The following is a 22,968-nucleotide window of genomic DNA, read 5'->3' as shown; positions in this document are numbered from 1 at the left end:
CTGAAGGATAATGCCAAAGCAAGTTTGAGTGAGCCGCAGCTGGTTACAACCTGTAGTGCTTCTCCTCCTTCCGCCACTCCAAATTAATGTGCGCCCAATCATTCTTTGCCCCGCCCCCGCTGACGCGCTATTGGCTCTCCGCTAATCAATTTCACAATCGACTTCACTCCTTGAATAAATAGTAATCTCCCAGAATCTAAAACCTGTGTTCCTCCCTCCAATAGAGTCACTAACTCTCGCACAGGGTACTCTATAACCACACTCGTCTTTGGGGTCGATAGAAGTGAGACTTTGTTTTTGTATGTGTGTCTCCACACAGCGATATAAAAAGAAGAGAGGACCGATGAACAGTGAATTCAATTTTTGAAAAGTTATGAGTATGAGTATGAGTATGAATTATACGTCTCCGGCGCCGCAGGTGCCGACACAGAGATCCACATCTTTCTTCATCGAGGACATCTTGTTACACAAACCCAAGCCCATGCGGGAAGTGATACACTCGCCGTTCTCGAGCTCCCTGGCGTCTCGGATGCCCCTCCTGGAGTACGGATACCCGCTGATGCCCACACCGATCCTGGCGCACCCGCACCACGGGCTCCACAAGCCGGAGCACCACCAGTACTTCTTCACATCTGGTAAGACCCATGCACCTGTTTACCAGGCTGTGTGTTTATCTACGAGCTGTTTGAAAGATAAAAACAAGAAAACCACTACGCAATAGGCCTACTGATGTAGGTAGGGTTTAGGCTAAAAATCTAAATTTTTAAGTTTTAGTTAAGTCATGTCAGTTTTATAATTTGAGTGTGTAGACTAAGTAACCAGTTTGTTAATCACATTCATCTGAAGGGGCACATGCTTAATAATGGAAAAAAAAAAGTGATGGATCAATCGAAAAAGAAATTAGGCTATGTTATTGTAGCATAATAAATGCATTTTTCTTTATTCATTTTTAATTCGATTCGTTTAGTAAAAAATATATAGTCGGTTATGACTACTATTTATTTTAATTATTATCCCTATGTATATAATAAAGTGATCGATTGGACATTTCAAAAATACATACTTGTTGAATACCGTTGGGTGTATGTTGGATTTTAACCGTACTATATTACACCTGATAGGGATGCAAATGCCCGCGTTGTTTCAGCATCACCCCGAGCTGCCGGGCAAGCACTGCCGGCGTAGGAAGGCTCGCACAGTGTTCTCCGACTCGCAGCTGTCCGGCCTCGAGAAGAGGTTCGAGATCCAGCGGTACCTGTCAACGCCCGAGAGAGTGGAGCTTGCCACGGCGTTGAGTCTTTCAGAAACACAGGTCAGAAGACATCTGAAAAAAGCACTTGACCACCCCAAATAGGGCCTTTAAAATAATATTTTAAAGCAGGCCTGTTTATTGATACTTGTTTTTTTGTCTCTTTTTTTTAACGCATATACAGGTGAAAACGTGGTTTCAAAATAGGCGGATGAAGCACAAGAAACAGCTGAGGAAGGCACAGGACGATCGGAAACATTCGAGTGACACGGACCCCCGGTCCACGGAGAACTCGAGCGAGAGCGAAGTGAACGAGAAGCACGCGGAGGAGCTGAAGGGCGGGACGGAGCCCGGCTCCTACCTGCTGCACGAGGACGAGGACGATGTGGACATCGAGGAGGACATTTGCTCCCCGGAGCATTTACTATAGTAGGCCTGGCTGCCCTGCGTGGTGTTTGTTTTATAAACGGGACGACGAAAAAACACAAGTGTAAAGAATCTAAAGACTTTCCCTTTCGATAAGAGGCGGCGGCTATGTTGCTTTGTAAATAGTATATGACCACGTCAATATAACGAGCATGACAATATTGCATTTTTTTAAATTATGGAGGCTATTGATATTGTTATAAATATTGTTTGTTTTATTTTTATTCGTAGTAGTAGTAGTAGTATAATATTCCATTACGCAGTATTTAAATAGGCCTACTGTTTATAATCGATGGGAAATACACCATAATTCCTTCTGCACTTTTCAATAGCGAATTTCTTACCAAGCACAGCTTGTTACTAAAGGCTTTTTGGTTTTGTTATTTTGACACACACTGTCAAAATAATATATTTACACTTTTTCGATTATTGTCTAAATATACACAATAGGCGTAGGCCTACTATTGTCAATGGCATATTGTCGGATCATTTTTTATTAGGACCTTTCATAATTATTCTGTTATTATTATGATTATATCATCTCTTATTTCATCCTATTATTACTGATATTGTTATTATATTATCCTATTGTAATTATTAGGCCTATTATTATTCCCAAATAACTGCAAGCAGTCCCAAAATGTGTGTATCTGTATTGTTACTGTCATGGTGGGCTGAAACGGCCCTCTTAGTACCCCTGCCCGCTGCATCCAGCGGGCCAAAGACCGCACATGGCTGTCTGGGACTCCGAGCTGCGGAGAAATGGACTGAATGCGTGTAAATAACATATTTTCTAATTTTGAATAGGCTATGCATAGCTCATATTTAGATCTGTCTTCTATGGGCACTGTGTAAAAATGAGCAGTTAATGTTATCCATATGTCTATATTACCACATGTCTTCAATGTCCATTTAAGAATATGTCTTGTTGATTGTATAGCCATGATCCGTTCCGTTCCCAATTAAATGATAATATACAATGTATTGTTGATATTCAGAGACGCTTGTTGCATGGCTGAAAAGTGGTCAATGGAAAAAAACTATTTATTGAAATAGAAATTGAAGGATTTCGATTTACCTAAAATACATTCTAGAATATATCCTTCTGGTTACAATGTGATGATTTAGAATGCACTGCATGTTTGGTAGTGTAAACCCATAAATGTCATCGATGGTGATTGGCAGGGGTACAGAGGGCCGTTTCAGCCCACCATGACAGTAACAATACAGATAGGCCTATACCGTTTTTTGGGACTGCTTGCAGTAATTTGGGAATAACAATCATAATAGGCCTATTAATTACAATAGGACAATAGACTTCGTTGGTGGGTATAGCTGCCTTGGGATTCGGAAATATTTTTTGAACATTTTGCGTTAAGAGAAGCCTAATTGATAAGCCTTTGATAAAAAAGGAGTTGAGGAAAATTATTTTTGCGTCAAAATTAAAAGAGAATGAAGGATATGCCCTAGTGCAATTATTCGTAAGCCTTTATTGCCTTTTAATGAGTTATGTTACGTTGATATTGCTATATTAATGTAGCTTAATTTACTTAATTAGAGACTTAAGCAACTTAGAGAAACAAAAATAATGCATTAATAAATTAAAAAATGTATCAGATATTCCAAACATTTAATTTATATAAAATTAATACAGCAAATGGAGATCCATATACCAGTAAACCATATATTTTGATAAGCACTGCCAATTGTATCTTTAGTTGTTACATATATACATATAAATAATTTCAATTTATATTCTTTAAAAATATGTATATATCTGTATATTGTATGCACTTTCTATAAAACAAGCGATGCAGATTGCCAGTCCGTGCACATACACGCAAGCGCCTCCCCTCTCCCTCTCCCTTCCATCAAGCACACTAACTCCATACATACTTTCCTGGTCAATTTGCTGTTGCACAACTTTGATCTGCCTCCATAAAAATAAAAATACAAGAATATCTGCTTCTTTCTCAATACAAGCTTTTTTCTCAAATAGGCATGTCTCTATCCTGTCTCTCGCGCGCGCACACACACACACACACACACACACACACACACACACACACACACACACACACACACACACACACACACACACACACACACACACACACACACACACAAACAGAAAATGTTAAATATTGTATTACATGTTTTTTGTTGTAATCAAATCCATTTAAGCAGGCATTAAGAGACACAGCTCTACGAGTGTGCATTTGTGCATTTAATCTCTTCCTCGCGCAAAGCTTTCCATTCTCCTTTCTAAAACAGGATATGCCACGCTCCCCTCCACCCCCCCCCCCCCGCCATGTCCCTTTGAAAAGCTGATTCTGATTAACGTAAAAGAGTAGGGGTGGGGGGGGCGGCACAGAGAATAGGCCATGCGGAAGGTGATCAATTAAAAGATTAAGCGTTTTGCAACACATGGACGCATCTACATTTGGGCCCTAACAGCGGGCTCATCAGCTCATTTCAGGCCCATTTCAGGAAGCCTGCCGCCTTGCGCAGAGAAAAGCGTGCTTCTCACATCAAAGCGCGGAACGTCCACATGTGAGCTTTTCCAATGGGCAGAAAGGGATGCTAATTCAGGCCCTCTTCATGTGTGGTGGTGAAAGACCCCTTCAATTAACTGGATTTCAATGGGCAAAAAACATAAGGAGGAGGGACTAAAGGGAGAAAGGAGATGCAAGCGAGACAGGGTCTGGGTAGACAGCGTTGGAAAAAAACACACCGAGGGGTGGTGGGTGGTGGGCTTGTGTGTGTTCATTTACACTTTGCTCATCAGTGGACTTAAACACTAAAACAGAGGGCTTCAAAGAGCCCCTGATGGGTTAAATAGAGACTATAAACTAATTAAAATATTGCAGAGAGCCAAATAGTGCTTTGATAATGATCTGAGGGGTTCTATTAGCGAAATGCGGTGCTTGAGACTCGCACGTTGAACGGTGAACGTTCGGGGCGAGTGTATATTTTGGGGGGCTGGTGGGGGGGGGGGGGGGGCCTGTTCATTTTGAAGTATTTATCTATAAAGTTGTTCCCTGGGAGAACCGATCATGTGCGCTTCTACATGTCACCTGATATCTCATTATCAGTGTATAGAAGAGAAACCGTTTCTCTGTTTCTCTCCCGGTCAGGCTGGGGTGAGGTCACTCACCCCAGCCGACAGTGGCTGTGCATCATAGAGGTCTATCAGGCATAGAGGTACGCAAGGCTTATTATCTATTAACTATTATTAATCCACCTAGGTTTTTTCATAAATAAATAACTGTAAAAAAGTCTGTACTTCTACCAAAAATAGGTGCAGCATTCTCAAAAGCTTTGGAGCCAGAGGGGGGGGGGGGGGGTCTTCGAAATGTCAACAACGTCCGTGATTTTGCAGGATAAACACTCGAGTGTGAAGCGTTTTTCATTATGAATGTTTCAGCATCAACACAGAATCCGGTGGTGTGTGTGTGTCGGGGTGATTTTTGTTGATGATTGATGATGATTCGATACTTGCAGATAAGTATAACCACGGCCACATGTTCCATTATACAGTTGAATGTACAGTACAAGTATATAGTATGTACCAATCAAAAGTATACCATGCAAAACTTTTGTATGGAAAATGTATGTAACCAAACCGTGTTTCTATGACAGGAGTCAGCCTAAACAGACTTTGATGTGTCGCTGATCGCGAACGCTTTCACACATTTGCTCCGTAATCATTTGCCGAAGACCTTAACTCCTGTGTCAGCCAGCATTTGTGCTTTCACAAGTAAAAGGCCTCATCGGTCTGTACTAATCATTCTGCTGGGAATCCTTCTGCTTTTCATGGTTTTTGTTGTGATGGTTGTTGTTGTTGTTGTTGTTGTTGTTGTTGTTGTTGTTGTTGTTGTTGTTGTTGTTGTTGACAGTGCACTAGGCGTGATGCAGCTGTATTTATTACCCCTGCACGGGGTGGTAAACAGTCAGGTGATGTGGACGTCTCTTCCTCCGAGTCGTGGTTCTGTTTCGGACCGGCAGGACAGTGGTGGCGCACCTCAGACCAAGCGCCCCTTCTGGAAGGCGGCCACGGCCCGCTTCTCCTCCTCGTGGCGTCTCCTCATGTCTTCCAGCGCTTCCAGCTGGGCCAGCTCCAGGCCTTCCAGGTGGGCGTCACAGAGCAGGCCAGGGAAGCCCCCTGAATGGTCCTGGTGCTTTTTAGGTCGGGGCTTTGGGTGGGGCTTGGCGATACTCTTGGCATATTCCAATGCCTGGCAGAGATAGAGAGAGGTGGCAATAGCATTAGAGAGAGAGAGTTTTAGGTATAGCAACCCGCTATAGGATTGACGCTTTGAGATCATTTCTCCCTTTTTATATTTAATCAGAGGGGTAACCGGTTTTTAGTAAGAAAACAATCAAGGTAGCGTCACTGCGTTATCAAAGCACAGCCAAAAAAAAAGCGCAAACAACATCAACGTGAAACGATTGCCAACACACAAATATCCCGCTAAAGAGGGATAGCATCGCACCTTCCTCCTGGGAACCGTCTTGTCCGGGTCTTCCGGGTCCCGGGGCGGGAGGACGGGGGCCGTGCTCGTCTTTTTGTTCCGCTCCCGGATCACATTTGAATACAGCCTCTGTCGTCTCGTTTTCTCTGCCTGACGGGGGGATAGAAACACGTCACACACACACACACACACACACACACACACACACACACACACACACACACACACACACACACACACACACACACACACACACACACACAGACACACACACACACACACACAAAGAGAAAGTGTGAGCGAAAGAGACAAATAGACAGAGAGAAAGAGACATTATAAAGCAAGGTTTAATTAACTGAACCATTCCCCCCCCCCCTTCCCCCCTTGAGGTTATTATTTTCTCCGGTTCGAGAGAAGCCTCTTCTCTCCACGTGCCCCCCCCTTCATCCACAACCCTTCCCATCGCAACAACAAACACATGTACGGCATTGAGCGACCCGATCAACATTTAGACACATCGTTCACTAATAGGCTCGGCCCCCACAGGGACGCACAGAGACCCCCGTCTCCGACAAAGTGGCCCTGACACGTGTGTGTGTGTGTGTGTGTGTGTGTGTCTGTGTGTGTGTGTGTGTGTGTGTGTGTGTGTGTGTGTGTGTGTGTGTGTGTGTGTGTGTGTGTGTGTGTGTGTGTGTGTGTGTGTGTGTGTGTGTGTGTGTGTGTGTGAGAGCGGGGAGGTTATTAACAGAGGGCACATCAAAGCACAAAAGCACACTTAACTTCACGGACATATTCTCATTTGCTTTGTGAATCGTATTCTTTGCGCTGAAAGAGGAGGAGAGTGTTTGCGGCGGGGGAGCGAGAAAACACGACCGCCGGACCCACAACGACATAATGAACCGCTCGCCGGGGGTCTGGGTGAGTAGTGGTGAGGTGGAAGGAAAACATACATACAAAATATGTGATGTTTCTAGTCTGCTCAGTATAGAAAAATTTGAATCTTCAAGTGTGTGAGTGTGTTTGAACAGCGCAAGCTAGTTAGGAGAACAGGCCAGAGTAGCACATGCGCTCAGTCGTAACATAAAGAGGTTTGTTACAGGCTTTCCAGATGTGTGGAGCCTGATGAATGTACTTGTTGCAGTCAAGATATACTTAATACCACAAGATACACAAAGACAACCTATGAAGGTTTTTCTAGTTCGTTGTTGTGTTCATGTTTGAACTGTTTCTGACCCTTTTCTTTAATAATATTAGGATTTTTATATTTTGTCAAGTATCTAGTGCAAAGATATTCTGTTTAATACTCTGTGTCCGTACAGCAGTAGGCATGCCAAAATCGAACACACCTTGCATCATAAACCCAAGTCAACTGGTCCTGATTAGGCACTTTACGAAAACTAAAACGCTTACTGTCTTCTCATTGGCCTTATCAGGACCCAGGCCGCACAGGTTCACCACCTGCCTCAGCTGCCTGTAGTCCTTTAGAGTATAGACCTGTGAGAGAGAGAGAGAGAGAGAGAGGGAGAGAGAGAGAGAGAGAGAGAGAGAGAGAGAGAGAGAGAGAGAGAGAGAGAGAGAGAGAGAGAGAATATTTATGCAGAAGAATTAAAAGAAAAACCCAAACCTCCACGCGCCGTCTGTTACAGCAGTAGCATTCCCCCCCATTATCACAGGAGGACAATTTAAATCCATTTCCTTCCCTTGTCTGGGATTTGTTGGGCTGAAATTAGAGCGGTCCATTAAAAGAGTCTATTTGTAGAAACATCCAGTGATAGTGCAGCGGGGCGGCTGATGGAGTCGAGTGATGACAGACGGATGAATGATGGTTGCAGCCAGTGGCAAAATGGAGCCACTTTGTGAACCCCGTCAGCCCAACCACACCACCACCATCAGCACCCCCACCCCCCTCCAGCACAAAGACCTGATCATGTACTCTCTGTCCTGCTCATTTTTGCCATCTCGCCTCTTCCATTTTGAAGTTAGTGCTTAGACACACATGCGCACAGACAGACACAAAAATACCCAAATATTCACACATACACACACACACGCAGACAAACACAAACACACTCACACTGTGCACAGCTCACATAGGCAAACATACATTGTGATATAAACACACAGAACCAACAGCACATAAATCAAGATTATTTCACTCAGTATTTTGGGGCAAAATTTCACTATTTCATATGCCAATACAAAAAACACCCATGTCAACAGCTGCACCTATATGCTGCCATCAGTGCAGGATTTGTGCATTAGTGCTTCTTCACTGGATCCTTGAGGTTCAGGGGAAGACAGGACACTTCTTCCGCCTCTCCTTTAAATGTGTATGTGTGTATATGTGTGTGTGTGTGTGTGTGTGTGTGTGTGTGTGTGTGTGTGTGTGTGTGTGTGTGTGTGTGTGTGTGTGTGTGTGTGTGTGTGTGTGTGTGTGTGTGTGTGTGTGCACACGCCATGAGTCATACACCTATCTTGGCCATAACATCAACATTGCGGGTGAGTGGGGGGAGCCGGCACAGGAGCTATGTTGTGCCTAGAAGAACAGAATCGATCTAATTGATTCCTCCCCACACCCTGTAGTCATGGAACTGGACGCTATCAGAGAGGTGGCCCTGGTACAACGAAGGTACAACACCTCTTTGCAAACGTCCATATCCAGCATAATGTCTTACGGAACATGAACAATAAAACAGTCCAGGCCGTCAGAAAATGGCTAGGGCTGAACTCACACTCTACCTGGGATCTCATCTTCCTCTCACATAAAGAGGGGGGGCTGGGTGTCCCAAACTTGGAATGGGTATACACTGCTACCAGGCTGACGCACCTCATCAGCATGCTCAACAATGATGATGCCACTGTCAGAGAGCTGGCCAGAGCTACCCTCCTGCTGGACCTCGGGAAGAGGAAGGTCCCTCTGGCCAAAGCAGGCCAGGACAGCTTCCTAGGCTTTGGTAGGAAAAGCAGCGGGAAACTGGACACACAAGCTGCAGGCTTTGGAGTTCGGTCGGACCGGCCGGACCTAAATGATCTGTGCAACAGAATGACAGTCAAACTGGAATGGACACAACACAACTCCCACACAGCACCACAGGCATCTGATGCAGTTGTCACCGACCCACCTGTAACCGCAGAGGCTACTGTATACCACAACGAGGCACAACACACCCTACAGAACACAACAGCAAGGAGATCTTAACATAAAACAAACAGAGACCAAACAACACTGGACTGGACTTAGAATGCAGGGAAAGCTAGCATGCCAAGACTTTGCCGACCACTCTGCTTCCCACTCCATGCACAGAAATGCTGCTGTTGGGGAGGAAATCCTCTGTTTCATTGCCAGAGCTAGACTGCAGGTGCTACCTACCAAATACAATCTGGCATTATGGTACCCTGCACACCACCATCCACACTGTATAATGCACTCTGGCCATCAACTTGAATCCGTTGCCCATATTGTGAATGGCTGTACTATGTACAAAGGACTGTATATTGCACGCCACGACCGTCTTGTCGATCTGATTTCCAGCAATGTTAAAGAAGTATTTCTAGAAAATGTGACCATGTCCAAACATTCACGTATCATGCCGGAATGGTTTAACAGCTCTATTGAGGTGTTTTGTGACATCCATAATACCCCTGATGTTGTGTTTTTAAACAGAGACAGAAGGGAAGTGCTCCTACTTGAGATAGGCTGTGTGTTTGATCTGTACATGGAAATTGCTTTCAACGATAAAATCGTTAAGTACCAGCCCATTCTGGAAATACTAAGGGACCTAGGCTACCAATGCAAGCTAATAGTCTTTATTTTTGCCAGCTTGGGGCATGTCCTCAACCGTGTTTTCAGTGGGTTAAGGCTGGCAGGGCTCTCCAGCAGAAAATCGGCCCAATCCCATTTCTACCCCTTACCCCTTCCCCTTACCCCTCCCCCTTGTTTTGAAGGGGTAAGGGGTAGGAATGGGATTGGGCCTTAACATTGAGTGCATTTAGTCTGGCAGCGTAGCGCAGGGGATGTTTTTTGTACCCTTGAACAAAGACCTATTTCATCGCTGAAATATTCGAATCCTGTCCCTTGTAATGTCTGTGTGTGCGTGTGTGTGTTGGTCAAACAAGAGTGTGTGTGTGTGTGTGTGTGTGTGTGTGTGTGTGTGTGTGTGTGTGTGTGTGTGTGTGTGTGTGTGTGTGTGTGTGTGTGTGTGTGTGTGTGTGTGTGTGTGTGTTGTTTGTGTGTGTGTGCAGCAGCGGGCGTGGGGGGCATGGGGTGGTGGCGATCCACAGCCTGACCCAGACAAAGGGAGGCTAATCATTCCAGATTGGGCTAGCTGACTCTCAAGGGGGATCAGTTCACCCAAGAATTAGCTGCTGGTCATGGACACAACAGGGAGCCCCCCTCTGCTCTCTCTCCCACTCTCACTCTCTCTCTCTCTCACACTCTCTCTCACTCTCTCTCTCTCTCTCTCTCTCTCTCTCTCTCTCTCTCTCTCTCTCTCTCTCTCTCTCTCTCTCTCTCTCTCTCTCTCTCTCTCTCTCTCTCTCTCTCTCTCTCTCTCTCTCTCTCTCTCTCTCTCACACACACACACATCTCGTTTGACAACCCTCTTAAGCCGTGCTCGTCTCCTTTCATGGCCGGCCATGATGAACCGTGCTGGTTTAGGAATTTTAAACCAGTAGTCTTGTCAAGTAGCCATAGCTAACTTGACAGAGGGAGAGACAAAGTTACAGTTATGTAATGGGTACACGTAATAAAAACCTCTAAGCTAGGACAGATACTCACACATACTGAAAATACACATACTGAAAAATGTACTATTTTCCTTCTTTGAATCACAAAAGAACACACACAAATATCCTTTTTCTCGAGGGAGCAAACACATGAGCTCCCCTGAGTTTGCTAATCGGTTTGCATCTCGTGAGGGGAGATCTACACGACTCCTTTACAGAAGTGTGTGTTTGTGTGCGTGTTTGTCATTTTCCTCTCTAGGGCCCACCTGCCAGGGGACAGGGAGCCAACCACAGTCGAGGAGAGAGATGGGGGGAGGGGGGGGGGGCAGAAAACCCAGAGAACTAAACAAGGGACAAATCATTAGATGCAAATAAGCATGTTAAGGGTCCCTGTGCCTTCACAGACAACCTATTATCCGTCTTGTAATCACCTTATCCTCTCGTCCAATGCTTTTCAGCGGCCACCAATCACAGCACGGCGATCCCGTGTCGCCGTCGTCTCGTGGCGATTAAGTGTATCTCACCGCGGCCGGACAATTAAGATGATGTTTTTTCTATCCTCCACTCTCCCCCTCCTGTGCCTTTAGTCAACGACAGGCCTCTCGTGTTGGATTAACGCGCGTGTAGACAGAGAGGAGGCGCGCAGGGAGCGCCGGAGAGAAGGAGGAGGATTATGCTAAGGCTTCAAAGGAATATTTATTTGGGCAATCTCTTGGGTAGGTGGGGGTTAAAGGGAGAAGAAACAGGGGGGGTTGGGGGGGCTGCGGTGGTAAGGGTTTGGGGGTCAACTGTGATGTTTTAATTTGCGTCTGTTTATGTGATGCAATATGGAACCTCCTTGTTTATTTTACTGCACACATTGGAATTTTACGGCCTTTAGTGTGCCTGGTTTCCATGGCTACTTGGGAGGGAGAACAAAGTCATCATCTTGCGCCCATGGAAGCACGGATACACGCACACACACACACACACACACACACACACACACACACACACACACACACACACACACACACACACACACACACACACACACACACACACACACACACACACATACACACACACACGAAAACACACACACGTGCACCCACAAACACACAACCACCTTGTAGGCGACTCTCTCCTTGAGCTGCCTCTGCCTCTCCATCTGTGCCAGGTAGCCGCTGGGGCAGGGGGGCTCGGAGCTCCTCCTCAGGGGGCTGACGTACCCGGAGCGTGGCTGGGGCTCCCCCCCCCCACCCGACCGCCCGTCGTCACCTATGGGTGGCAGGACCGGGTGGGAGCCCGAGCGCCGGAGCTGCACCTCTCCCGTCCACCTGCGGCCGTCTTGGGTGAAGACGTCCTCGTCTACGTCGGGAGGATGGATCAGGAAATGCTCCTGGTCATGGGAGAGCGTCCATTGCGGTGCTTGGGCCCTGAGACGCAGAATGTGAAAAATTAGAGTGAGGCTTTATTAGAGGCACACAGTAAACAACCAGCCAACACGCCCTTATTACTTCTGTTTTTTTGTTTACCGTTGCATGCTTCCCACTGGGGTGGTCTTGTTCTGGAAGCCCAGCGGTGGATACCCTCTCTGGGGTTGGGGGTAGCCAAGCGCCACGAGACCCCGCCCACCGGTGCCACGCAGCGGTCGCATGAAAGCGCGGACGTCCCCGGGGAACTGGGCGTCAAAGTACCCGACCACGGTCTGGGGGTCCCGGTAACTGACCTTGTGGAGACCCTGAGGCGCGCCTGTGGTGGAGAAGGACCCGGTGCCGTTGGCCATAGGCGACGGCGATGTCACCGGCGTCTGAGAGTAGGCGGAGTCACCAGAGGAGGAAATGGGCGGCAAAACCTCAGGGGGCGTGTTCTTGAAGATCAGTTCCTTGCTAGGCTGTGGTCGAGCACCACCGCCACCACCGCCACCACCGCCACCACCGCCACCACCGCCACCACCGCCACCACCGCCACCACCGCCACCACCGCCGCCACCACCACCGCCACCGCCACCAGGGGGGGGGCGGAGCCGGGGCCCGGGCCTGTCTGCGGCCCCAGGGCGGGGAGCTCCGGTGGGTCTCCGGGGGCTGGGGTTCCCCTTCTGCTGGGGCCTGTCTCTTCTGGAGGACTGGTAGGCCTGTGGTGAAGAGAAGGATCAGGATAACATTGGTCCCTGCTGAGTGACGGAACAATAGCGGGGAGACTTAAGCAGGGTTTGTCATTTCCTCTGAGATCTTCCTTAAACACCCAAAAGAAAAAAAAGGAAATAATCTGATAATCTGAAAACGCCAAACAGGAATTATTTTGGATGTTATTTTGTTACATGTGTTCTATAAGCATATGATATTGTTTTTGATTTTAGCATATTGATTTCAGAAAGGGAGTTGAAAAACTGAATTCCTCCCATACCTATGGATGTTGCAGAAACCGGAATATTTCTATCATTTAAACATAACTAAATATTTTTGAGTATCAAATTTTTAAAAACTGATGCATGTTATTGATGCATCAAAATCTTTATTATATTTCGACATTAAAAAAAAAAATTGGACTAATTTCATCACACACTAATTAGCACCGTGCACACACACATCAGCACCGTGCACACACACATCAGCACTGTGCACACGTACATCAGCACCGTGCACATCCGCACCGTGCACATCAGCCCCTGTGCACATCAGCACCGTGCACACACACATCAGCACCGTGCACATCAGCAACGTGCACACACACATCAGCACCGTGCACGCGTACATCAGCCCCGTGCACACGTCCATCAGCACCATGCACACACACATGAGCACTGTGCACACACACATCAACATAATGCCCCTCACACACGCCTAAGCACTGCTTCCGGAAAACAGTCAGAAAACAGTCAGACAACAGGGAACACTGATTTGTATGTATAAAAGCCCTTTCAGAAGGGCCAGACCGAAGCTGGGCCCTAAAAGACGACTATAAAGACGGGCAAACGCGAGCTGCGGTCGATAGGTGTGATTCTGTATGAAACATGAGCAGGACTAGCGCTCCTCTTTGCATGATTTGGACAAATTATCCTGCTAGCCCCCGCTGGCCTGCGCCTCCCTGCATCTAATGCCACTGATTTACCAGACGCAAGCTCTGCTTATTCCGGTGTGCCTGCATGCGTGCTGATATTTGTCCTCATGGCAGAGTTAGGGCTGCCATTCAAGTGCTCAAGAAATAATAATGCTCTCCTGCTCTCCCCCTCCCAACACACACAAAGTCAACACACACTGTGTGTGTGTGTGTGTGTGTGTGTGTGTGTGTGTGTGTGTGTGTGTGTGTGTGTGTGTGTGTGTGTGTGTGTGTGTGTGTGTGTGTGTGTGTGTGTGTGAGAGAAATTCTGGTACCTTCAGCTGCTGTGTTTTCTGGAGCCACCTTAGATCCTGGTCCAAACCTTCCTCCACTGTGCACTCGGCTCCATGCCAGATGACCTCTTCCTCCTCCTCCTCCTCTTCCTCCTCTTGAGCCTCCCACCTCTTGCCGAATCAAAAAAGTGAATAGAGGATGAATGAAAGTCATCTCTGTAGGCAACAGGATCGGAATGAACAGTGAAACTGAAAGATGGTACACCTAGTGAATTATAGTGAAAGACACATTGTGAATGTTAAAGTCATAATATGCAAGACGAAATAACAGAGTTCTGTCCATGTTAACGGGCTTTGTAACTGTGTGACGCGAACTGGCGCAGCTAGTGAGTGGGATGGGCTTTTGGAGTATCAATAGAAAGTTTCTCGTAAACAAAGGTAAAGGCTGGCAAGCATTCTTATTTGTAGAATATATCAGTCGATTTTATTGAAAATTATTCAAATCGATATGGATCAGCAATGACTACAGATATGTCCCGGTAGCTACGAGCTAGTTTAAATCTTTCAAATTGCGACTTTAATAATCTCACTCTTTTGACATGAAGAATATAAGGCTTATCTCTCGGTAATAAATATTTGGAGAGCCCTGGTCCAAAAATACCTCCTAGGTAGGTCACAACACGACCAGTTTGCTGAACCCCTGGCCAAATGAATGTATTCATTTCGAGTAATATAAAAAGTGAAAAAAGTGTGACCTAGGTCTGGGCCACAGTAAGTATTCAACACTGAAACTGATTGAGGAGGATGTGACCACAGAATCATACAATGCAATTATTGCACCACACAACAACCGCTATAGCACTCATCCCCCAGGGCTGACGTAATCATCTACTACACCCACGGCAGGGAAGGCCTTCGCCTAGGTGTGCTCACTCGCAGCTCATTTGCTACTTAAACTCTCATCTCCTCCAACCACTGCGTATTATGAGATCAATGCACTGTGTCAGTGGTCCCCGACGTACCCATTTGCGACAGGGAAATATCCTGTGTTAACGCTGTAATGAAAATCATTTAGTTAGCTCGACGCCTCCCCCCCCTCCTACGGCTGCGAAGGACAATCTGAGTGGATCGATGGTATTGACGGACAGAGGACTTCTGCGCTGAATGCAGCTAATTCCGTGCGCTTCAATAGGTGAAGGTCAGTGCAGGCGGAGTGGGTGCGGTAGTTATGTAGCCATCAATACACGTGTTTGCCACGTCATTGCGTCTAATGGCTTCAAAGGCCAGCGGAGTCGTGAGTTGTTTGGGTTTTTTTTTACGTGACAAGTGTATGGGGCCTCGTCTGGTCAGACACGGCTATAGGCGTCGACCCTATGGAAATAAGCAGAAGATACTAAATGTACCTGATGTGCAAAACATGTACAACTCTGTTGTGGAGTTGTATTTCTCAGGTATTAGTTGGCAAAAAAAAAAAAAAGCTGTAGAGCTAAATAAAATTGTAGTTCTGATGAGGGAATTTGGTTTCTCACAAGAATTGGAGACTTTCAACGATTTGTTTGAATGATTGGTCCCAAGCCATGGCCACAGCTGCTGTTGATAGTGTCTCAGTTGGGAGACCAGTAACAGGTGTTAGGACTTTCTGTCCGACAGGGCACACAAACACACCACCCACACAAACACAGCCACACACACATGCACTTGAGTTAAGACCTCTGCCTATCCACCATGCTGTTGCCTTTTGCTGCCCATTACGAAGAATCCCAATCAGTTGGGCTAAAGGATCTGGCCCATATTACTTTCCGAGCATGGTAAGCTGTGTAATATCTTTTCGGATAAATTGGAAGGCCCGTAATTGCCTCTCAGCAATACGATGTCACAACAAAGTCCGGCAATTTCAGCTCGCCGTATTACCTCCTGTACCCAGGGAAACATCTGCTTTTTTCCCAATGATGACTTCAAAGGATCCGCAGATCTTGAATTGCATTTAGCTTCCATTGTTGCGGGCCCAGGTAATCTTGATTAGGTGTTTAGACTGAGGTAGGGTATACAGTGGCACATGAGCCTCCCGACGAATGCTTTGGTCTAAAGCTATTAAAAGATTGTACATTATGCTCCCTTGGCTTTGAAGTGATGGCCCTGCAAAAGGAGCGGGGGCCTCGGAGGGCTGAGTGCAATAGCACAAGATTGATCTGATACTTCTGTCTTTATCAAAGGAGCGGCTGACCCCCGCACCCCCCCTCCCCCCCTGACCAATCATCGCTCCCGCCACTCGCTCCACTTGGTCTTTCTAAGCATTTGCGGCATTAGGATATTGTGCGCATGTAATAACACAGCTAATTGTCGCAAGTTACTTCCCGAAGTCCTGTTAAAAAAAAATAGGGAAGAAAAAGATGACAAAGCGGGATTTCAAAAGAAAGCCATCGACGACGAGGCATTGTGCTGAACAGAGCTGGCGAGGATTAGCCATAATTGATGCGATTTGGGCCCGATGGTCGCCATTTTTTTAAAGGAACTGATCACATGCCCGACTAGCGAGCTAACGTGATGTGCCCCTGTATGTTGGACCCAGGCACAGTACACAGGCATTTTAATATCTTACAATTTTGCGTTATCCTTTTCTTTTACACATAATGATGCAAAAACGACATCTCTCTGATCATTATCATTGTCATTTTATTTCTTTGTGGCACATATGTGGGTTTTTGGCCACAGAGGACCTCATTCACGGGCACTGTTACAGAGATGGAAATCTTATCGAAAAATATTATAATTTAGATGTGGCCTATATGTGAATGAACCTCAAAAACTACAAAAACTAAACCAATAAATGGTTGGTTGTGGTTTTTCTTGTGCTAGCTAGTTATCGCCTTTGAAAGGCAATCTTGTTCAAGAATAATACTACTACTAAAGTATGAGCAAATACTACACATTTATAATGCATGTTTAAGATGGCCAACAATAGGCGACGTTCAATAGCGATACCAGTGTTCCGATCTCAATTAACTGTTCTGCTACACCATAATATTTTGCTATCACTCCATGTTTTGTCCTTAACCTTATGTCCAAATGGGGAAGATAAACAAATGCAAATGGATGCCCTGTGCTTCTATGCCATGTCCCCCCCATTAAGTGAGACAAATCTTGTGTATGGGAACTAATAAGCGAATTCAAAGGGAAATGACAAAACACAAGGCTTCAGGAGAGCAAAAGGACTCGGGAGGCTCCATTTACCGTTGCACAAAGCTAACTGCTCTTGACTATGTAAATGGGGATGATATGAGACGTTGTACTGGGTCGGGGCTCAGATGGGTGAACAGAGTTGGGGGGGGGGATGGGGATGGGCTATGGGGGGGTATTATAGCCAACAAGCAGTCGTCGCATGCACCGGCAAATGGGGAATGTGGGACATCACGGCCAATTATGCCACTGTGCCAGGTGCAGGGATACCTAAGAGCCTATTGGTAGCAGGGCTTCTCTGATGTTGTTGTACACATCAACTAAATAATAGGCACTGTATAGTCTATAGCCCCCCCCCCCCGCCTTGACATTGTGGAGGGGCAGGGGCAATGGAAAGTGACCTGCCTCCTTTCCCTTAATGCATTTCGCGGCCCCGGTCGGAGTGTAGGAAAGGATATTGCCTGGGCTTCTCGTCGTCTGGGTCGTCTCAACATGAAAAGATATAACGGGGGGGTCATAATACAGAATAAATGAGAATATGCTTGGCTGATGTGGAATCAATCGGTTAGGCCCATGTCAATGTTGGACGACTCCAAAGGATAGACGCTGAAGTGCTCTGCCACTGAGATAAGGCAAAGCTTTCACATGAAAATACATAGAAAGAAAGGTTTCGGCGCATGGCTTGCCCACAATCAACTGCAATTCTCCAAGTCGGCCATATAGGATAAACACCTAAAAAACATGCCTTGCAGGACTACAAATAAGGACTGACGAGATCAACTAGACCAGCAACTTACTTTTCGAATTTGAAGGGTCTATGTCAGGCTAAAACAGGAAATGGTTGCAATGATTCACTGTGATAGTTGCCATTCACATACAAACATCTCCAACAACCTGGACTACAGACCACTACTAAACCAAACCTGTGAGCAGATATTCTATTCCCTTTATCCGCACTGAATAATTAATTACTATAATAAATAAATGTTTACTGTCTACTACAGTGGGCTAATTGGGTGAACATTTAGAATTTGTTCCACACAGTACCATTTGTTTGTGCAGATATATTTTTTGCACCCCTAACCACTGGCAATGTTGAGCTTGTCAGAGTCAGGACCATGTTAATTCTTCCATTCTTGGAATCACTGAAGCCTATTTAGGAACCATACTTAAGTGACGCTTAAAGCTGTACTTTGTTATTATGACTCCATCTCTACAGGATGCCAATCCGAAAGATCAGTCAATAAATTACAAAATAAAAGGAAATAACCTTTCCAACTCAAATCTGCAATATTGTCCCGCGAACCGAGGGGAGAAGATGTGTAAAGCTCCACCGGAGCTCGACCCAATCGTAAAGGTACGAAACACTGTGTGAATTCAAGCTACTGGCCCCCATAACCTAGAAGCCATAACCTATGAAACTAGGCTAGTGTGGCTCCTTGTGGCTGTATTTGAAACTGCAACCCGCAGAGTGAGAGGAAAGAGGGAAGAGTAGACAGGATGTGAGATATATCTCCTCTTGTTACCACATTTCAATCATGGTGTTCAACCTTAAAGCAGGAATAAAATAGAAAGAAGGACAACACTGTTTTTTGTTATTTTCATTCTTCACATACCGTCATATCGTCTGTTTCCTGCTTGTGAGTGTGAGCCTTTAGATAGGAGCCATATTTGGATGTGTTTCGCCCAAGGGTGATTTTGTTGCGCTCGACAATGTCCTCTCTCGTGCCTTCAAGATCTCTGTTCGCCAGAAGAGGACTCTTATATTTTGAAGTATTCTTGTACAGTTTCCCGACCGCCGCCGCCTCCTCTTGTGTTTCCGGCACGTTCTGTCTCGGCTGAGCAGGGACTTTGCGGTACTCCCCGGTGTCCCTGTGGCTACACTCCCGTTGGACGGCCGTGCCTCCCTTCCCAAGGGTCTGGCTCGCTACAGGGAGACGGAGGACTCTGGGTCTGGGATGGCCTGGGTTGCCAGATACGCCTCCGGTGGCCGGGCTGGGCCGAGGGTGCAGATGGTAGGACCCTTGGGCTTCCTCCTGGGCCACACTCGGTGGGCCGGGGGGACGAGGGGGACCGGAGGTGACGACGTACTCGTAGCCTCCTTTTATGACCAGCTCTTCTCCTGTACCCCCAGACCTCCGCGGGGAGCCCGGCCGATGTGGCCGACGCTCCTCTTGGCGCAGGGGGCTGTCGCTGAAGCGCTCCGACGCCTCGAGGTTGGAGCGCCAGTCGGGGTCGTAGCGCAGGTCCGAGTAGGCGTCAGAGGGCAGGTCTCGGTGGAGCCTACAAATGGAGCCAAAGCAAACCGGTAGGGACGTCAAGAGGATGGCTAGGTCATGCTCTGCCTCTTACCTCTGGGAAAACCGACAGGAAAGTGTAAGAGAACATTTGACAAGATCAAAAGGAGATAGTCTGGGCTTCTACGTCTGAGATAGTCCTACATTTTTTTCCAATCTAGTTATGTTTGCAGACAGCAGGATTTACAGAAATGCAGAAGTTAGGTGTATCCGACACACGACTAGGAACCAATGCGCAGCAGGCCGGTACCGAGGCGTCTGGGTCAAAAGGACAAGAGCCATTACACCGTTATTGGATCGATGATGCGCTCAAACAAAGACGGCTGCATCTCGTCCCAAGAATAAAAGCAGCCCTGTGAAATCGAAACAGACGGGGAGTGGTGGTGTCTATGGGGCTGTATTTAGATATAATTTAAGTAATTTCACCTCCGGGCTCACTAATGAGTGCATGTTTGAGTACTGGTAGCGGGGAAAATGGCTCACAAACGGCAATTTTCAGCTTATGAGATGGCTCGAAAATGATGGGCTAAAATGCTCCTTCTGATGGTGATGAAAAGATCTCATTAAAATAAATAGAAGAGTGCCTCTTTGTTGTGCTTGCTGGGAGGACGAGGGGAGCCGCGATGCCAGAGGCGGGAGTTGTCGAGGTGTAGGGCCCTTCACTTCTATAAGGCCAAAAGAGTAAGGGATGGCCCGCTAATGATCAGATTCAAACAAGTGGGAGAATGCATTATTGGCAAGCACAGCAGCTGGGGCAACCAATGCCCTAAACATTGGCAAAATACAGCGGTCTATTATCCCTCACCCACCGTACAGATACCCACATATAAAAAGGACACATGATATTGTGACCAACAACAAAAACAAGCAAAGGAGCGGGGCAAATTGAAAAATAGGTTATGGGGAATACACTCAACCATTTTCTTTTCCGGTGCTTTCTCGAGGGAAATGAGAAAGGGGGAAAATATGATACGGAGAGGGAGATGAAAAGCGTTGCTTGAATAAGAAATCCTTTGGCTTGAATGAGGGGTGGCCGTTGGGCTTGCAAACTACACGGAAACTGAAACTATTGTGTGGAAAAGGGGCTCACCTGCTTTGATGGGGCTGCTGGGGAAGAGGGGATGGTGAGACTGTGACGATGGGGAAAGGGATAGAACCTCGAATGGAGTCTTTTGTGGGAATATGTCATGGTCATATTTCTACTGAAACAATGCACTCGAAAAATGAATGCAAACTCTCTCTAGTGAGGACCAATCTCCACAGGTTAATGCCGTAAAAAATGAAGAGGCGCTAGTTTTTTTTGTTGCTGTTTTTTCAAATATTATTCATAGAAAAACATAATAGATGACGGTGGCTGGGGAGCGGAAAATAGAGCCAACTGTTTGATTGAATTAACGGGGGGGCGGGGGCGGATGAGTCTGTGTCATGGATTCCTATGTCGGACCCATTCAGACTGAGAGGGAAAAACAGACACAGAGAGGGGGAGAGATGTTCTTTGTAATGACGATGATCCTTGTTAATGGACTAAAGAGTGACCACTTATTGTGATCCTGTCCAAACAAAACCCAGATCTAATACCCCTTAAATGAAAGCAGTTATACTAAAAGCACTGAATTAGACCATTCTTACAACTGCAAACTGTCAGCGCTCCCATCTCATTAAATGAGTGACATTGTCGCATTGTCGGGGGATCAATGAGGGCTATCTTTCTTTTATGATATGCACTGTTTGGAAGTAAAAGGGTTTCTGATGGTGGAGATTCTGCCTTTTGTGTTGCACACAAGCAGCATAATTACTTTTCAATGTTTTATGTATCACTAGAAAATAATGGCCTTTGAATGCAATAGGTTGCTTGAATAAAGAATCGTCAAAAAATCCCAACATAAAATTGTAAGAATAGTATTGATGTGGAGTGACGAATAGTGACTCGGTCCATCTATCTTAATACGAATATTTTCATTGGCTCGATTTGTAGTCATATCTTTGGACTCGTATGGTCACTTCATCACAACAATGTGTATTTTTCATTCTTTCGAGAAAAGAATGAAAGAAATTAAGCATGTAGGCGGTCGTAGCACCGGTCTGAAAATGCAGAAGTACATGCAGGTTAGAAATATAGGTGTTCCCTCCGTTAACGACCCTGTAACGCCATCTAGTGTCTGAACTACACAGGTCGTCTACACATAACAAGCAGCCAAGCGAGCACGCGAATCGGCGCCTGAAATGTTCCTAATACCTAGTCTCAGTAGTACCCCGATAAGTTATAGTTGTGATTATCAATGAGAATGGTGATGCATATACATAAATTGAATTATTAAACCAAATTACCCTGTAGCTTTTGTTCCACCAATTTCATGATAGGCATCTTGATCTCTGGTGGGGAAAGGTGTTGAACTCCTCACTTCAAACCGATCAGTAGACCTCTCGAGGCTTCTCCCTCCACCCTGGTGCACCTCCGATCTTTCTCCCGTTTCAGCCTCAAGGCTGTCCCCAATATCCATGCATCGCACCGTGCGAGCTTCACCGTGGTGCACTGCTGGTCGGTGGCAGGCCCTACCCTGGACCAGGCTCTCCGTGTCAGAGTTTGGCGGAGATTGCGTTGAAGGTGGTTTCGATGGTTCTTTTTGCAGCACTCTCATTTTCTCTCCCTTCGGGAACATTTCCATCGTGTATTTGTTTACATCTCATCGATCGGTGATTTTAGGTCAGATTCCTATGCACAAAGAAATAACATGTTGCAGGTTTACAAAATGAGGGGATGGAGTTAGTTAACAGCGTTGCCCACTTTCTGCTGATGTGTAGACCTGCGTTTCATTTGACGTTGTATCCAATGAATAGCCTACCGGTCATGTCAACATCCCCAACAATTCCAACCATGTCCATGGATCAACTAGTGCAACTAGGTTACAGACATTACAATTGTCATTGGTATCAGCTTGAGTAGTTTGGTAAACAGAAATGCCCAATCCGTGTATTCATGTATACATATCTACACGATAACCCTATGTCAAATAAACAGTTCCCGTTTAATTTAAACACATTACTCACCCACCTCTCCTTCCTACATTTACGCAGCAGCGACAACTCGGCTTCCATGGAAACCAAAATGCAAACTCAAGGCGCGTGCGCAAGACTTGGTATGTCACAATAGGTGTCGCCATTGTGCAACACCAAATGTGGCCGAGTATAGCTCATTTAAATGTTGTGGCACAGAAGTCAAAAGTCGTCAACCCTCATGTTATTTATCTTTACTCTAACTGTCCCACAGGTCCGTACACTGGCAGTTTGTTCAATGATGCAAGTCA

The 22,968-nt window shown here is 46.2% G+C and overlaps 2 protein-coding genes across 3 annotated transcripts; one reads left to right on the top strand and one right to left on the bottom strand.

The window, feature by feature from the left end:
- Positions 1 to 114: 114 nt before the first annotated feature.
- Positions 115 to 2,655, top strand: bsx (brain-specific homeobox). The gene is made up of 3 exons (XM_060057164.1): positions 115 to 635; positions 1,122 to 1,312; positions 1,434 to 2,655. The coding sequence occupies exons 1-3, from the start codon at positions 374 to 376 to the stop codon at positions 1,677 to 1,679; spliced, it is 699 nt and encodes a 232-aa protein (XP_059913147.1). The 5' UTR covers positions 115 to 373; the 3' UTR covers positions 1,680 to 2,655.
- Positions 2,656 to 3,681: 1,026 nt separating this feature from the next.
- On the bottom strand, positions 3,682 to 22,874 carry jhy (junctional cadherin complex regulator). 2 transcript variants are annotated; one of them, XM_060057151.1, is made up of 9 exons: positions 22,712 to 22,874; positions 21,992 to 22,376; positions 18,983 to 19,649; positions 14,232 to 14,351; positions 12,393 to 12,991; positions 11,984 to 12,293; positions 7,561 to 7,644; positions 6,172 to 6,300; positions 3,682 to 5,913 (listed from the first exon to the last, which is right to left on the bottom strand). In XM_060057151.1, the coding sequence occupies exons 2-9, from the start codon at positions 22,327 to 22,329 to the stop codon at positions 5,701 to 5,703; spliced, it is 2,460 nt and encodes an 819-aa protein (XP_059913134.1). In that variant the 5' UTR covers positions 22,330 to 22,376; positions 22,712 to 22,874; the 3' UTR covers positions 3,682 to 5,700. The 2 variants fall into 2 exon arrangements, with proteins under 2 accessions (XP_059913134.1, XP_059913136.1); XM_060057153.1 differs by lacking the exon at positions 7,561 to 7,644.
- Positions 22,875 to 22,968: the final 94 nt, after the last annotated feature.

The sequence above is a fragment of the Gadus macrocephalus genome, chromosome 7 (genome assembly GCF_031168955.1).
Source record: "Gadus macrocephalus chromosome 7, ASM3116895v1".
In the NCBI taxonomy this organism is placed as follows: Eukaryota; Metazoa; Chordata; class Actinopteri; order Gadiformes; family Gadidae; genus Gadus; species Gadus macrocephalus.
Note: the sequence above shows the minus strand (reverse complement) of the source record. Positions and strands in the feature narration are given on the sequence as shown.